Raw genomic sequence first — 18502 nt, 5'->3', positions numbered from 1 at the left:
CTGCACCACCAGGGCTCCTGAAACATAACTGGGAGATCTATAGTCTAGTATTATCTCCAGTATCTCTGTCTGAGTAATCTTTGCCAAAACATTCTCTAGAGCTCAATTTTGTTATTTATAAGATGAAGATGAAGAGGATTTAATTAAATCTCTAAGGTGACTTCTAGATCTCAAATTCTATGACTATTTGTAAGTATTATACAATATACACATTAACATCTAAAAAATGTTTATAAGAAACCTATCCCGGCTTACTCTAATGAACAAATGAAATCCATCCATAATTAGCACAGTAGTTATAAACACATGTGTGTTTGTAAAGTAGTATTTAAAGAGCTTATTTTCTTTAACAGGTAAAACATTGCATTTGAAGCTTTACTTACAAGAGTTGCCAGGAGACATTATTTTAATATATGGTATTAGAGTCAAATCTCATGTCATAATGTAGTCAGAAACATAAAATTACAGGGATCATAATTAGCTAGATTTTACTGTGCCTGGAAGATCAGTATGTTAATATCATAGCCCTCAATATTTACTTTTTATTAATTTACCAACATTATGCAGTGATTAAACAACCTGTTGCCACTGAGTCCATCCTGACTCAGGGTGACCTCATGTGTGTCAGAAGAGAACTGTTCTCCACAGCGTTTTCAATGGTAGATTGAAAATAGATCACCAGACCTTTCTTCCAAGGAACTTGAACCTCCAACATTTTGGTTAGCAGCCAACAGTGTTAACTATTTGCACCATCCAAGGACTCCTTGTATAGCGATAACTGTGTACCAGACATTGTTCTTTACACTTTTTCACATAATCCTCAAGACACTCCTAGGAAGTGGCTACTACTATTATCATGTCTGCCTTACAGATGAGGAAACTGAAGCAGGCACCAGTTAAGAGGTTAACTAGCTTGTCTGAAACACTAAGAGGTAGTAAGATATTAACTTACTCACAGCTAGTAAATGGCATATAAGCTAGATGCAAACTCAGATCAGCTGGCTCCCAAGTTCATGCTCTTATTCACTGTGCTATGTTGCCTGTGCTTATAAACCTATGGGCTTGTGTTGCAAGGTGGAATAGCCAGAGAAGTGAGTAATTAAAGAAAAGAACACATTTTATTTTCCTTAAACACATATACACATAGACACACACACACACAAACTCTCACACTCTTACACAACACATGCGTATATATATAAACCCAAAGGATAAATGAAAGATTTGAAATTTATTAAAAAAAAAAAAAACACCAGAGTCATGAGATATGGAAATTAAAGTCTTTAGTGTTTTTAGATGAAATTTCTAGCTCTTTAACAATTAAAAAATAAAACTCCCACATATGTCATGAGCAAGTGTGTTGCTTAAATTAATGTCAGTTCTGAATAACCTTTATGCAAGACCAAAGCATATGGTTTTACAGGCTAACATGTATATGACAGATATACTCTTTATTTACCGTTGACCCGTTGCCGTCAAGTCGATTCCAGCTTATAGTGACCCTATAGGACAGAGCAGAACTGTTCCATAGGGTTTCCAAGGAGTGCCTACTAGATTCAAACTGCCAATCTTTTGGTTAGCAGCTGTAGCTGTTTACAACTGGGCCGCCAGGGCTCTCTTTATTTACCAATTTGTAGGAATTATCTTTCTAATAAAGGGTCTTCTCTTACCTCTACCTTAAATTAAAAACAAAAACAACAAAACAAACTAAATCCGATGCTATCTAGTGGATTCCAAATCATAGCAACTCTATAGGACAGAGAACTGCCCCCTTCAAGCTGCTGACCTTTTTGGTTAACAGTCCAGTTGTTAACCACTGTGCCACCGGGGCTCCACCTTAAATAAACAAGTATCAGCTTCACATTCGAGCTAGTTTATCTTCGTTAGTTTTAGTCATCTGGTTTGTCTGGCCTATAACATCATATGCCCCTGCTCACTTCACCATGCATCTTTGTTCCATCGATTGTGACATTTGTATTATTTTTACGGACATTTGAGGATTTCATACTCAGATTCTAAATTTTCTCTGTTAGTGCTGAGAGATTATTTTGAAAGAAGTTGTTTCTATCAACCAAATGCGGCTTCTATGGCTGAGATGCTCATGTCAGACGTCTACAACATCCTCATGCATTTATCAAAAATTAGGACAGAACTCCACTGAGCAATGAAAATGCCAAGAGACATGCAATGGGGTAAAATAGAGGACTTCAGAAACCTCTCGTGAGTGGGAGACACAGACAGGCATAGAGTGAACGCAGGCAAACGCCAGCTGTTTCCACTGAAAGACTACAGAAGTAAAAAGGAAAGCAGAAGCTAAGGACATGCCAGATAGGCAGCAGTCCCCACTAGTATGTCACGTGACAGTCCTTTCTGGCAACAGGAAGTCCATCCCGTGCTTCCTGGTGTGCTTCTGAGTCAGTCTTTGTGGCAAAGAGACAACGTTGCTTAACTTTTTAACTAACGTATGTCCTTGCTGACAGACATTGTGAATGAGGCACTTTTTCCTTCCCATTATGGCTTACATTTTAGATTCAATTACTGTGGAAATGAATCAAGAAACATGACTTCAGGCATAGCATTTTCAATGTCCGCAGAGTAATAATTTTCATTTGCTATATTAAAGTACCAGTGTCATCTCATCTTTATGATGAGTGATATGAAAATAAGTTTAGGAAGGAGGGCACTGGACTTAAAGGCTCTGCAGACCATGGGAGAATTAATCACCTATTAGGTACAATTCGGAAAAGTTTTGTTTTCATACTGACCTAGTTTTATTTTGCACATACTCATAACTTACATGTGAAAAAAAATGTGCTTTTCAACTGTCATATATGAAATGTCCAGAGTCCTTTTAACTTGGGTCTAAATGAGTTCATGAACCACATCCCCCGTAAATATTATCAAAATACAGCCACATTTTCTTACATTGACTACAATGAGTAGGAGGAATACCTAAAATCATTTCATCTTTCATGCCCTGAGCTATAAACCATGGAAACAGAATGAAATTACTAAATGTTGAGTCCATCAGTAAAATAAGTATTTGAAATAAAACTCAAAATGACCTTAAAAGAAAAAAGATGCAGACATGTGGAATACCTTCTCATACAATCCAGTGCCCGGACGAAGAAGTCTTTGTGCAGCTGGTGCTCATCTCTCAGGATTGAGCACTGTTCAAGTGTCACCGACATTGATGTCCTGTCTTTGGCACTTTTACAGCAGGTGAAACGAATACCACTTAGTTTGCGACAAATCTGTAACAAACACACATGTATAAACACTTTACTGCTTGCTTCTAGATTACAATAAAGTGGCCACTTCCTCTAAACACTTCTAGTCTGCACCAAATATGACTTTGTTTTACATTAATTTATGAGTCAGTTGGTTCATTTTGCCCTATCAAACATTAAAATATTACTTTTCATTTCAAAAGCCAGTGGAAGAAGTTCAATTTACTGAGTACTTTGTAGGTAAGGTACAGAAGTCCCTAGGTTGTGCAAACAGTTAATGTGTTCAGCTGCTATCCAAAAGGTTGGAGGTTCGAGTTCACACAGAGGTACCTTGTAAGAAAGGCCTGGTGATCTACTTCTGAAAAATCAGCCATTGAAAACCCTATGGAGAAGCTCTACTCTGACCCACATGGAGTCACCATGAGGTGGAATCCATTTGAAAGCAACTAACTGGTTTTTATGTAATGTGTGGGACTGTGGAAGCCATATGCAATGTTAAGTATCTAGAGGAGGAGGCAATGCCACCTGAGAAGGTGTCCAGTGGATGACAATAATAATCACAGCCCGTGAGCAACAACTTAATTGTGAAGGGGGGAAGAATAACCTGTGTTCCCTGGATAGGACACTTGATTTTAATTCTTAATAGCTAATATTTTATATTTAAGAGAACTTTGCTAGTCTTGGTTTTATGTTATGAAATTTTAAACAGCCACATTGTGCCAGTGCAGCAGGTAAGGAAACCACTCACTGATTCTAAAAAAAAAAAAAAAAAACTCTAAAAATGGCCGCTGTTTATTGCATAGCTACTGTGCTCCCAGGTGCAACGCAAAAAAACTGTCTCTAGGCTTTCTCTTTTATTTAACTTTACATGGATCCTAGAGGAAGGTATAATTATTTTCATTTCACAGATGAGAAAACTGAGGTTTAGATAGGTTTAAGTAACTTGTACACAACACAGCAGAGCCAGGATTCAAAGGTAAGTCAACGTAACTCAAAGACCAAACCTTTAACTTACGTCGTACTCTGTGTCTCTCTATAATCCTTTCTTCAGTTATTCTTATTTCATCAGGTCAAGAATCTCTCAGCAGCAATAATCTCTTGTCTCATTGCTTTACCGTTAATAGATGGGTCATTGTACTCCTTTCTCTTCCCTATCCCAGAATAGGTTTCATCAGATATACCAGTAAGCAACTCCATACCAACATGCATTGGAAATAAAGCTAGTATGGTACAATAAAAGGCCTGCTTTATTATCTGCCATCAAGGAGGCCTTAGGAGAGTATTTAATAATATATTTTATCAAGGGTTTCTACTCTGTTTTCATTGTTATTCTGATATTGAAACTAAAATTTACAATTACTGGTTAATTTAGTCATTTTATATTTTCTCAATATTTCTAATATAAGTGATGAGAGAAACTTGACAGTGTGTTCCATCATATAATCTTTTTCATCTAGAAAATTCTAATCCTTTCAAATAAACATAATTTTGAAAATTTTAATATAAAATAATAAAGGTTTAACTACATTCATAGTAATAAGATATAGATCTCAATGGTTATGAGATAATGATTTTTAAAAAGTAATACCCTTTAAAATCTATTGTCACTATTATATGCACCTATTCTCCAAAGGATACTTAATGTTTTAATTTTCAAATCAAGAGGACTGGGACAATTAGATCAGGGTAGACAGGTTGGGCCTTGATATTTTTATTTCCATAACTCTTTTGAACTATACGTGCTTGAATATTGATTTGACACAGCTGATTGGCATTTAGCCTTTTTAAATTCTCATTTTTATTGCTTAAATTCAATTAAGATAAAACCAAACAGCTTCAAATTTTTCAAGTAGAATGTAAACCATTAACAAAAGCAGAATTTTATTAAATAGATTAAAAAACGAGAAGAAAATAAAATAGACAGAAATAAAAGCTTTTTAGAAAATGTCAAAAGGAATTTCTAGATATTTTCATTTTAAGGGTATTTTTAAGGACTTTAGTTTACAAAGGAGATCTTGAAACTGACGAAGCAGCTTATAAGAATGCTGTGAATAATTATGTTCCTATAGAATGCTGAATTTGCACACCATGGGTACTGTGTATACATCAAGGGAGGTGATCACGCATTGAATGGTAAGTTGTGAGTATGCCACATATGGTCATTACGTATATTTCAGAAAAATATTTTTAAAATGTATGGCATTTATGGGAGAGCTTTTTTGTATATTCACAAAGGAAAACTACATCTACTAAGAAAACATATGCATTCATTTGTGCACCTGCACATCTTTGTCTATTGACATAGCTGTACGACATGTATACAATGACATATTTATACATTCCTACTTTGCCTTGGGAGCCCTGGTGGTGAAGTGGTTAAGAGCTTGGCTGCTAACCAACAGGTTGGCAGTTCAAATCCACCATGCTGCTTGGAAACCACATGGGGCAGTTCTGCTCTGTCCTATTGGGTCACTATGAGCCAGAATTGAGTTCATGGCAATGGGTCTGATTTGGTTTGGTAATTTGCCTTGGTATACGTATACTACCTTCGTGCTATCAGCTTATTAATAAAATAGTGAAAATAACTTATCACCTATCTTTAAGAAATGTTTTTTGAGTATTAGCAACCATGGTGGCCTTTGAAGATACAAAGAGCCTCCACAGGGGAAAGCACTGTTAGGAACAATCTTTACATAACGCAGTATGGTGCTAAATGGGCCCGGTGTAAATGAGCAGCCTAAAAGCAATATTTCACACTGTTATCTTTGATGTTCTTTCCTGGGGCTCCAAGAGGGCATGAAGAGAAAGTAAAGCAGCTCTCCTTTGCCTTGCTCCTGGTAAATTATTTTATACAAAACCATGGTAAATTATCCATTCTGTCTTTCCAGAAGAGAGTAAGTAATACCACATTATAATTGAAGCGCTGACAATAGGGGAGAAGGCTCTATTTTATAAGCTATTGATAAAGAATGAATGGAATATGCTAGAAGGTTTGTTAACCTGAACTCCAAATTACATGAACAACACTGTGCAGTAACTACAAACATGGCATTCATTGTAAAGATCTCCAATGTGTACCTACCTTTCCAATAAAAGGAACTTTGAGTCTGAATGTTTAGCAAAATTCATAACTTTGTGTGAACTATGCCTAAATGGTTGCCAGAAAAGAGCTAAAAAAAAACCTCCACACTCCTGTAGAAACCTGAGGTGAGAAAGCCCACAGCTCTTTTACCCCAAGGGTGTCATTAAACAAAAAAGAACCATACACGTTATAGCTTATTACTCCAAGAGCAATTCATCAGCAATAAATTCTATGCCAATGTCCAAATTAACAAACACATTTAAAAGCTCATTAATTAAACAATATGTCTAGGAGCCTTGCTGGGGCTGTAAGTCAGAGATCTGAGAGCCATACTCTGTTGAAACCATGTCTTTGGAGCAGCAGTTCAAAATCCAAGCTGATATGAAAGATTGGCAAAGTAACATACAAGATCAAGAAAACCACATCTTAATCTCAGACTCATTTGAGTTTATAAGAACAGCTGATGGGTAAGATTCTTTCTTGTTGAGTGTATATTTTCTCATCTTGTATTCTAGTCTATTAATAGAACTACCAATGATAGCAAAATGTCTAATCCCCTGGATAATGGAGGGCGATATGGAGTAACCCATACTGCAAAGCTTGGACCCTGCATAGAAGGTCACCATGGTGGCAGGGGTATGATTTGACATAAGAGTGCTTACCGTTGCAGCCAGCCACATGATTTCCACATTCTTTCTTTTTTTGGCTTGGATATTTTGATGGAGATTTTCTAGTAAGCCTTTTAAATCATTTTGCTCTTGAAAATGTGAAATGTCTGGGGGAAAAAGGAAAGAGAAAAAGAAACAATGTTAATATTAAGCTGCCTGCGGAGTTTTCCTCAACCTGTTTGTAAATGCAACTTCTATAACAGCAAATGCCATTTGCAGTGGGGGTATCTGAGGATCGTCACACTCGTTCATCCCTATAGTTTTATTCTTTGAGCCCCTGAGTGGACACAAACAGTTAAGCGCTCCACTATTAGCCAAAAAGTTTGCAGTTTGAACCCATCCAGAGTCATCTTGGATGACAGGTCTGGTTCTAAGCTTCTGAAAAGTCACAGTCTTGAAAACCCTATGGAGCGGTTCAACTCTGCCCACACGGGGTCGCCATGTGTCAGAATTGACTTGATGGCAAACAACGACAGTTTTATTCTTTACTTAGAAATACGCCTTAAGCTCCCTCAATCCCTATTCTTTGTCACTATGGTAATGTTTTTGGTGAAGATAATGGCTGCTGCTTTGCTTCAACCAAAGGACTGAATATGGATGAGACATGAGTGATCACCTCCCATTTTCTACTATTTACTGAGAAAATAAATAAATAAAAACAGTTGATGTCAAGTCAGCTCTGACTCATGGAGATCCCATGTGTGTCAGAGTAGAACTGTGGTCCACAGGGTTTTCGAGGACTGATTTTTCAGAAGTAGATCATCGGGTCTTTCTCTGAGGTGCCTCTGTTTGGACAGGAACCTCCGGTCTTTCCATTAGCACACTAAGTGTGTTAACGGTTTTTACCACCCAGGGATTCCCTGGATCAAGAGAGTATATTAAACCTAGAGTTAAAACAAGAAGTTGGTTTCTATACAGCAGGATCCCCCAGTCTTGGCCTTATTGACATTTGGACTGGATAATTCTTTATTGTGGATGCTGTCCTGTGAACTGTAGGATGTTTACCAGCATCCTTGGCCTCTAGTGATTAGATGCCAGCAACACCCTTCTCATAACAATCAAAATGTCTCCAGACATTACCCAGTGTCCCTTTGAGGACTGGTTAAGAACCTCTTCTATAAAGAAGCACAGGTATGGCATAGGAAAAAGAATGACATGGGAAGAGCTCATTGGGTAGGGAGTAGGAAATGATACTGACTGGTCAGATCTCTACATACTAATAACTAAAGCATAGGTAATAAATGGCATTAACTTCATTTTATGATGGAATTGTCCATGAGACTTGGTGAGATGGGGTTCAAGATTAGAATATGGTGAAGGAAACAAAAAGGCTTCCTAAGAGAGTGGACGGATTAGTGCTATAGAGTATGAAAACATACTGTCCTGTTGAACCCACAAACTGAGGGATGACGAATTTCTGAGAGCTTTGACCGAAACTAAAACAGGAGAAAAATATACATAAGAAGAATACAGTCTATACTTAAGTTACTCAGTTACACAGAAGAAATAGATGACATCCTCCTGACTCAGGACACAAAAAGCTGACATGAATAAGCTTCAATAGCGATGAGGCTTTGTACTTCCCAAAATTGGACCAGTTTTCCCTTTCAGCAAAAGTAACACATATGAGTAGTTGCTGATTTAGTTCCGGAGAGTAGAAACAGCTTCCTAATGAACTGTATTAGATATCAGTGTCTACCAAAGAGTAGAAGTGGTTGGGAAAGTGGAAACGTCCATTGAAAACAACTATGTATCATGACCACAAAATAGAGGAAGGATGCACATAATCCAAAGTCCCTGGGTGGTGCAAGAAGTTTGCACTGGTCTACTAACCTACTAACAAACCCACCCAGCTGCACCATGGAAGAAAGGCCTGGCAATCTGCTTCCATAAAGATTAGCACCAAGAAAACCCTATGGAGCAGTTCTAATCTGTAATCTATTGGATTGACATGAGACCAAATCAACTTGCCAGCAAATTTTTTTTTTTTTTTTTTTGGTATAAAATCCACATGTGTGCTCTGTTTTAGGGAGGTGAGATTCAAATTATTCATAAAAATTATGTATTATGCATGATTCCCCTGCACTAGTTTCTAAAAGGGAACACCATCAAAAAGTCAAATTCCTACTATATAACTATAGAAGGCTCTCATAAGAAAGGGACAGTTTGACTAAAGACATCTCATTTCTAGGTAGGAGACTGTGTGGCATACAGACATAAACAGGTCACAGCCCAAAGCTAAAGAGAAGGAAGCAGATTAGAGAATGCCTTGCAGAGTTACAAAACCAGCTGATGACTCTGAGCCTAACTAAGGAAGGTAAGGACAATACCCAGGCTTTTTAATTTGGAGCATGTGAGGAAGCAGCAGCCAATTCTACCATTACTGTTGGTAATGTTGATAAATGGCAATCAAAACAAAAATCAGGGCAATTGATAAATTAGAATTATAAGCAGCTTTTTAAAATTACGTACAGGTATATATTGACATAGAAAGTGGCCATGACATTGTTTCAGAAAAAAAAAAAAAAAATTGGCCAGGTTAACATGAATTTATTTATGTAACATTTTGTGTAGGTTTATATATGTCTGTGTGTATGTGAGTGTGCACGTGTGTTTTTCTATATAGGCATAGATAGGCAGAGAGAAACATCTGTTTAGGTATTAACAGTGATCATATTTAGGTTGTGATTTAATGTGATTTTTCAACTTTTTAAAATAGCATATGAGTCATGTAGAATGAACATATATTGTTTTAAAATAATAAAGTTATTCTAAGAGCAAGGGAGAACAAGATTATACGTATAAGAAAAAGGTGAACCGAATGATACAACACTAGCTGACTCAATATCTTTAGTTTAATAGGGGGAGATGGACATTTAAACCATTATTAAGTGCAGGGAAGGAGAGTGGAGGCTATGACATAAGTCTGTGACAATAATAATAAGGGCCCCAGGGAAGGAGTGGACAATTTTCTGAAGAATCGGTGGGCATGGACAGGTTTCTAGAAGAGGTAATGCTTGGTGGATATGGAGGACATTTGAGGCAGAGGAGAAAGTGTCAATAAAGGCATGGAAGCAGGAGACAGTACTATAGAAACAGGGAGTTGGTAGTTCATTATATTCCCAGAGTGCATGGCACCAGAGGCAGGAATCCTGGTGGCCTGCTCTGCAATGGTGAGAAGTTTGGGCTTCATCCTGGGCAGTGAGAGCAATGGGTGTGTTTTAAATGTGGACATAACCACATCTGGGAGATCCTTGAGATTCTTTCTGAAGACACCTGTTTTTTTTTTTAATGCTGGTCCAAACTTGTCAAATTGATTTAACAACCCATAAGGTTTACATACTAAATTTACAAAACATTGATTTAGGGCAACCCCACGTCCAGGGTGACTTGTTCACAAGGTTCATAATCAGAGGAAAAGTCAAGCCTGAAACCTAATCTCCCCACTCCTGTGCCAGTAATTTCTCTCAAATCTGTTCTGGTGCTTTCACAATTGGCTTGCGTTATCGAAAATAGCTCCAGCATTAACACAATGGGGCCGTGGTAGCATAGTGGTTAAGAGCTAAGGCTGCTAACCAAAAGGTGGGCAGTTAGAATCTACCAGCTGCTCCTTGGAAACCCTACGGGGCAGCTCTACTCTGTCCTATAGGGTCGCTATGAGTCTGAATTGACTGGGTGGCAAAGGAAAGGTTGACACAATAGGCCAGCTTCTTCAGAGTGCTGGGATTAGAATGAAGCCTAATGATTGACCGAATAGTTTAGTTTCATTTTTAGTGTGAGGATTTTTTAATCAGTCATTTTAAATAAATATGAGGCTCCTAAATGCAAATCAAACAAATGGTCATCCTTTGTACATTACCATCCCTTACCAATGGTGCTTAAAATAAACAGACATGATGTCCCACAGAGATTCTAATCCCCATTCTCAATGGTATGCTTTTTAGAAGGAAGTCAACAAAGAATCAGAACAACTACAATAAAAGCATATGAAAACCCTAAAAACCCAAACCCAGTGCTGTCGAGTTGATTCCGACTCATAGCGACTCTACAGGACAGAATAGAACTGCGCCATAGAGTTTCCAAACCCTGGTGGTGTAGTGGAAAAAGCATATGAAACAATGGAAATAATAGGAAGTTAAATATGCAAAACAGGACCATACTTTTTTATAGATACATACATTTAGAGTTAGGAGTCCTGATGGTGCAAAGGGTTAAGTGCTCTACCGCTAACTGAAAGGTTGGTGGTTTGAACACTCCCAGTAGTTCTGTGGGGGAAGAACCTGGTGATTTGTTCCCATAAAGATTTCAACCAAGGAAGCCCTGTGGAGCAATTCTACTCCGTCACAAAGGGTTGCTATGACGATACCTGCCAACAGGAACAATTGATGACAGAGTGTTGGGGATGGGAACCTAGAGAAGTAAATAAGGATTGCCACCCTGTAAACATTTGTTCCCTATAAAAATTCTGAAGCTGGGTGATGAGTTCCAAAGTTTTTGTTATGTAATGACCCCTTATTTTCTGTTTGTCTGCAGCTTTCATAGATCTTTTTTAAAGAAAGAACTGAGCTAAGATTCCAGAGAAATTATTTCTAATGCCAACTCTACCCCTGCTTTGATGTGTGGTCCTGGGCGAGTTGCTTAACCCTCTATCACTATCTCCTCAATTGCAACATGAGGACAAAAACCCTGTCGTGGTTCATTGACTTGAAGTAGAAAACGATGAATGAAACTCTTGGCAGAAGAGGCTACATTATTAAATTCTGTATCAACTCTGAAAACAGAACAAGACATTAGTAGCTCTTAAGAAAAAGTTCATAGCCTCAGATACAAAGCCTACTTTCCCAGGCAAAGGTCAGAGTTTATCTAAAGCAGGAAGAAGCGTCCTCCTCACATACGAACAGACACCCAAATTTATCACACTCACAAACCCAGTGGCTGTACTCCTTCTACCACTCCTCTAAAGTAACAGAACAACCAAGGTGAGGTATGGCTTTTTAGTATCCATTTCCTTTTCCTTTTGCCAGATGGGGTTTCTCAACAAAAAGAATTACGAATATGACATTAACCTGAATCAAAGGAAAGACGGGACCATGGCCTCTCAGCTGATTGAACAGTGATGAGAATGAGGCCAAGGCAATGGCTTTATACACTCATGGTCAGATGACTTTACTCAGCCAGAGATTGGTCCATGATGGAATGGAAATGACAGCTACCCACCCAGCATTCAGTCCACCCATTTCCCACTGTGTAGCAGACACAACAATTACATGGGATCAGTCACATCCACTCTGAAGATAATGAGTATAATCCCATTCCCCTTGAAAACAGGACTAGTTCAGGATGGGTGTCTGGACCTATGCCAATCAGAACTTCACTCTGCCCTCAGCAATTATTTCAAAGGTATATGAGTGACCTATGGTATTCTAGTTGGAGTGAAGCTCAGGACTCTGTAAAGTGGAAGAAGGAAGGAAAACTCCCTTTATCTCTTTGGTTGAGCACTCAGTTGAACATGAGGGTAACTGAAGGCGGCATCTTTTAGTCATGAGGGGACAAGATGTAGGATTAAGTCAACATTAAAAGCAGCAGAGTAATGAAATAGAGGGAGAAGCTTTTTTTTTTTTTTTTAAATACTGCTGAGTCACTGACACCAATCCATTCTTGAGGCCCACCCTATCACTGGAATTTCTAGTTTGTTAATCAATAAATTTTCTTTATGTTTTAAGCCATTGTGAGTCAGGATTTCTGTTACTTGCAAGAAAAAAATTCTAAAGTAAATACGTGGTTATATACACATTTTTAATATTGACTGATAAGTATAAAAAACCTAACTTTTGAAGAATTGTGTTTTCACAGTTCACTCTGGTTAGCCCTACATTCTGTAATACCAAATCTCTAATTAATTCTGAAACAATTACAGGTAAATGTACTAGCAATCAACCAATGGAATTAGATGAAAGCCATTGAGATGTCTTAAAATTGGAAATTATGTTCTTTTAGATGTTGTAAAATCTTGAAAAATATAAAAGACAAAGCCCCCTGAAACCAGCTGTATTTAAATTGTTTTTCCAATTTACAATTTATGAAGAAGACCATGTAAGAAATCAAATATCAAACTACCAACCTGATGAGAGCTGAATGACATTTTTGACCCTAGACATTTTCATCTTTAATAAATTTGGAGATTGCAGAACCCATGACAAAAGAAACAAAACACACTTGTGAAGTTATTTTTAAAACATTAAAAGCAATGTGTTAAAAATTTTCTTGAAATTTCTTGACTCAATATAGTTATTGGGGGCCATGGAACTGCCTGTGCTAGGACAAAAGTAGAATTATAACATATTCACCTATTTTCATTTTGTTTTTAGAAATCATTCATGATTTGATTTCAGAATCTTCAAACAATTTAAAGTCATGTCAAAGGGCTGAAAGATGGTTTGTAGAGATGGCTTTTCAACCCCAAAACTCTGGTCTCCTTAATATACCTGAAATAGTTTTATGCATAGAGCACAGAACTGAGTGAGTAAAGAAACTTACGCACACGAAAGGGTTTTACACAAATCCCCGGTTCAATCTTCTTGTAGGTGAGGCTGAAATGCATGGACAACTACTTTTCCTTGCACTCAAGTGGCCTAGGTCCCAGCACTGAAGGGCACTGAACAGCCACCTTTCTTCCCATTCATTCCTGCAGCCAATATTAATGCAATAGAAACTATGTTCTGGAATTTGACAGTAGCAATAGCGAGAAAAGAGATATTGAGAACACACTGTAGACATAAAAAGTCTGAAAGCCGGAACAGAAATGAATTTCTCAGAGCTTAGGACAAAGGTTTTTTTTTTTTTTTTTTTTTTAGGACAAAGGAGAAGAGCAGTGTTTGAGGTTATTCCAATACCTCGCACCTCCCTGCCTGTGCAAGAGTCAGGCTTCCAGTGAAATGTACCAACATCAAATGGCAGCCCAGAGAGTCAGATTCATAACAAGGCCTATTCCCAAAAGGGTAGGGACAGAACTGTAGCAGGAAAAAAAAAAAAAAAAAAAAAGAGATGGTTGAGAACACTGGGTCTTTTTCTAATAGCCATGATTCTCGTTTACCCCTTCAGGCTCCTAGAGGCAAGTAAGAATGAGAGCCTGTATATTTCATACCATGTAGAATAAAATAAATAACTCTGGCCTGAGGTATTAATTAAAGCATAAATAAGGTAAAATAAAAGAGAATTATGACAATAAAGCTGATCTGGGAGGCTCCAAAATGAAAAAGAAAGAGATAATAAGCCCATCCATATGGCTCCTTTTTTTTTTTTTTTTTAGCCGAAGTGACTTCTAATTTGGCAATGTGGGATGCCCATACATTTACAGTTTATTCAATGGCAACAAAATGTATTAATCTACGAATGTTATCAGACTTCTTTTTCTTTACCTACCTAAGCCCCGTAGGGTTTCCAGTGAGCGGCTGGTAGATTCGACTGCTGACCTTTTGATTAGCAGCCAAGCTCTTAACCATTGCACCATCAGGGCTCCATAATAAAGTTAACTTTGAATTTCCAATTTCTCCTCCTTACCTGCCTTCCAAGGAGAGTTTTGCTTCCTCTGGAGTTTTGTGATACAGACTTGGGAGAATGCAGAAATAAAGGTGGAAGGAAGGTTGACTGGAATGAAACAAATGGCTTTGCTTTGTGGTTTTGGGAGAAGTAGGAAGGTAAATAAAAAGTAAATGTTTGCAAAAGGGATATGCTAAATAGCTGAGTCACTTAGAGAATTGAAAATAAGGGGTTTAAAAAGTGATACAGTTGGTTGCTATTTGTTCTTCTTTGATGTTTAATTAAAAGTTGGAACTGATCTTTAACTACTTTTAATTGTTGGTCTCTTTATTGAATGTGATGCTATGCAGAAATGGGGCCCAAGGAAAGCTTGGTATTAATTCAGGTCAATTTCAGATACTTATTTCCAAGAGGGAAGATGAGTTCTGAAATTTCTGAAGTCCACTTTACTCCTTATTGTGGGACCGATGAATTTGCCATTCTAATTAGAAGTTTACCTGTATAGAGATATTCCAAAAAGAAAAAAAAAAAATTGCTTTTTTAAAACAGATGAGAGAAGCAGTTATTATATGAAAAAATTCAGGAAAATTAATATAGGTAACTATTTGTAGAATTACAGACAAGGCAGAGAAACAGAGAATAAAAGTTATTGAAAGGAGAAGAGAAGCAGGTTCGTTCAAATTATAGAAAGAGCTTTATGATCAAATTTAGCTAGGTCGATAAGTTGGCTTATTTGTACACAGGAGATTGAAGTGCACCACAATCATTATCTTTATTCATCTCTGTAACTTTCATAAGTGCAATGTGACATCAGAACATCACAGAAACTGACACTGCAAATATTAACTTCCTTTCCCTGGTGAGATAATGGTAGAATGTACTTTGAATTACAAGGTACATATGTATTAATTATCCTCATTCAGATGACAATGAAATGGAGGCATTCAAAACTTCAAGTGACTCACCTAAGTGAGCTTTCAATTGAATTTATGTCTTTTGATTTTATTCCATTATGTGCTGACTCACTAGTCTGGTACACTGGGAGGTCAGCCAATCTTAGACGAGGGGTGGAGAAACCTGGAATGCAAGACTTAAGCATTCTAAGAGAGGGGAACCCTAGTGAGAATGATAGAATGGAGAAAAATGCAAGAATGAATGACAGACTAGAAGTCTAAGTTCGTATCTACATCTGACAGAACGGAATAGAGCTAATGAAAAGATTTGGTGGTTATAATTTGTGAGGACCATGAAGTAACATGAAAGTAGCAGAGATCAATGCTGGGTTGGCCAGGAGGTGGCCATATGTGAGTACGTATGTGTGTACATGTGACTATCTCCGTTGCCGGCAGTATTATTTGTATTTCATGCTTTGACCCAGTCTACAAGATAATGGACAGTAAAAGTCTGTGCCTGTCATTTTACGTGCACAAAGAAAATTAAAACTGAATATTGTTTTATTTCACTTTTCCTTACAAAAAGACCCAAAAGTGCATCAAGAGACAGCCAACAAAAAAGAAATTCTCTCACTCTTTTTTTAACATTAAGAGAGCATTAAAAACTTTGAGCTAAGTGCATCAGAGTTTTATAACAATGAAATGAGACTCAATTTATAATTACAAGTGTCTAAAAAAGGATGCTGCTGAAAATATTCAAATATTTTAAAACCTTCAGTTTCAAATTTAGAATGCCAAAAACCCTTAGCTGTAAATGGTAGAGAAGCAGTATAAAAGTGAAAAGAAGACTTAACTGGGAGTTAGAAAACATGGAATGTAGTTGTTGTTTTCCCACTAGCTGAGTGTCTGAACTTCTTCCAGGATAGATCTTGGACTCCAAGCACTTTATATCATCAAATGAGAGGGTTAAACTATATCAGTATTTCTCAAATGACGTTTTGAGGAGAACTTATTTAGCAAGATGCTAATGGCTATTTCCCATACTCTTTTTGTGGTCACATAAAATGTGAAAAAATGCTATTTTAAACTAAATGAAATAAGTTTAGACACTATGGAGGTCAGCAAATTACAAACCATGGACTAAATCCAGCCAGTTCCCTGCTTTTGTACACACAGTTTTACTAGAACACAGCCATGCCCGCTTGTTTACATACTGTTTATGGCTGTTCTGGTACTACAATGGCAGAGCTGAGTAGTTGCAACAGAGATCATAAGACCTGTAAAGCCTGAATTATGTCCTATCTTGTCCTTTACAGAAGAAGTTTGCCTACCATGCTAGAAACGCTCTCAAAACTTTTAATGTGATTAATGTGTATTCCAAAATAATTTGACTATAGAATTTTTTTTATCATCCAACAAGTATTTACAGAAATAGAGTTCCTTGGAGCAGCCTGATAGAGTATTTCCAAAATCTAACAGCTTTCTATTGTTCTCTGATTTTTAAAAATGTCCAATTAAATGACACACTCTAATTAATTCATGCATTCATTGAATATTTATGAAATAGAAACTCTGTGCCAGGCAATGTTTTTTAGTTGTTGCCATATACAGTAAACAAATAGACAAGGATACTTATCCTCATGGCGTGTACATTCTAGTGAGGGAACATGGTTGTACTGTAATGAATCACTTAATATGGCCTTTCTTACCATGGTCTTGCAACTCCCACTCAGTTGATTAGGCAGGACCGTGCAAATGAGATCATTGTAGCCCACTAAGGGAACTGGTCAGTTTTGCCTTAAAAGAGAGTCAATTCTAGGGTAGAGGGAAGAACTCACCACCACCACCAAGGAAAGAGAGACCAGTAGAAGAGACCCGGCAATGGAGATCCAGCAGCAGGAGACGGGACAGTGGGCTTTCCAGCCAAAGGAGAGAGAAAGCTGAGTGCCTTTGGGCAGAGGCTGAGGACCAGGGAGAGACATGCTTATGAGCACAGCTGGGAAGAGGCTATCCTGAAGGAAGAACTGTATCCTGAGTGTTCCTGAGTCTGAATTGTAACAGTTATTTCCCTAATAAACTCTGGAATTGTGAGTATGGTCTGTGATTTCTGTGTGGCCATTGCAATAAATTATGGAAGCCAGCAGAAAAGTTGAGAGAGCTGTGGGAGGGATGGTTGGTGTCAGAACTGATGAACATGGAGGAGAGAGGAAGCATGTCTGACCCTTGCCTCATAGGAATCAGCCTTGGGCTGTTAGTCTTGGTTCTCCTTCCCCTTTGTGGGGTCAGAGGAAGTCAGACACTGTCCCCAAGCTGTTTTTACAATGGTCAAACAAGGTAAAAGGCATATAATATGCATGGGTTAAAGTCAGGAAAGGTATGCATCAGGGTTGTGTCCTTTCACCATACCTATTCAGTCTGTAGGCTGAGCAAATAATCTGAGAAGCTGTACTCAATGAAGCAGAACATGGCATCAGGAAGCCTCATTAACAACCTGTGTTATGCAGATGACACAACCTGCCTTGCTGAAAGTGAAGAGGACTTGAAGCACTTACAAAGATCAAAGACCACAGACTTCGGTATGAATTACACCCCAAATAAAAAATAAAATAAAATAAAGAAAACAAAAATCCTCATAACTGGACCAATAAGTCACATCATGATAAACAGAGAAAAGATTGAGGTTGTCAAGGGTTTCATTTTACTTTGATGCACAATCAACACCCACAGAAGAGCAGTCAAGAAATCAAGACACATTGCATTGACCAAATCTGCTGCAAAAGACGTATTTAAAGTGTTGAAAAGCAAAAATGTCACTTTGAGGACTGAGGTGTGCCTGACCCAAGCCATGGTGTTTTCAATCGCCTCATATGCATGCGAAAGGTGGACAATGAATAAGGGAGACTTAAGAAGAAATGACGCCTTTGAATTGTGGTACTGGCAAAGGATACTGAATGTTCCATAGGCTGCCAAAAGAACAAACATCCACCTTGGAAGAAGTACAACCAGAATGCTCCTTCGAAGCAAAGACAGCAAGACTTCATCTCACATACTTTGGACATGTTGTCAGGAGGGACCAGTCCCTGGAGAAGG

At 37.8% G+C, this 18502-nt stretch overlaps 1 protein-coding gene across 15 annotated transcripts in view; it reads right to left on the bottom strand.

The window, feature by feature from the left end:
- Positions 1-18502, bottom strand: part of INPP4B (inositol polyphosphate-4-phosphatase type II B) — a 976853-nt gene that overhangs the window by 58965 nt on the left and 899386 nt on the right. For all 15 annotated transcript variants that reach the window (XM_049905358.1, XM_049905340.1, XM_049905339.1 and 12 more), the window contains 2 exons: positions 6975-7087; positions 3100-3254 (listed from right to left, as the gene is read on the bottom strand). In XM_049905358.1, the coding sequence (XP_049761315.1) occupies positions 3100-3254; positions 6975-7087 (268 nt within the window). The remainder of the gene's footprint in view (positions 1-3099; positions 3255-6974; positions 7088-18502) is intronic.

This window comes from Elephas maximus, chromosome 13 (genome assembly GCF_024166365.1).
Source record: "Elephas maximus indicus isolate mEleMax1 chromosome 13, mEleMax1 primary haplotype, whole genome shotgun sequence".
Classification (NCBI taxonomy): domain Eukaryota; kingdom Metazoa; phylum Chordata; class Mammalia; order Proboscidea; family Elephantidae; genus Elephas; species Elephas maximus.
The sequence above is the reverse complement of the archived record's forward strand: the minus strand, read 5'-3'. Positions and strand labels throughout refer to the sequence as shown.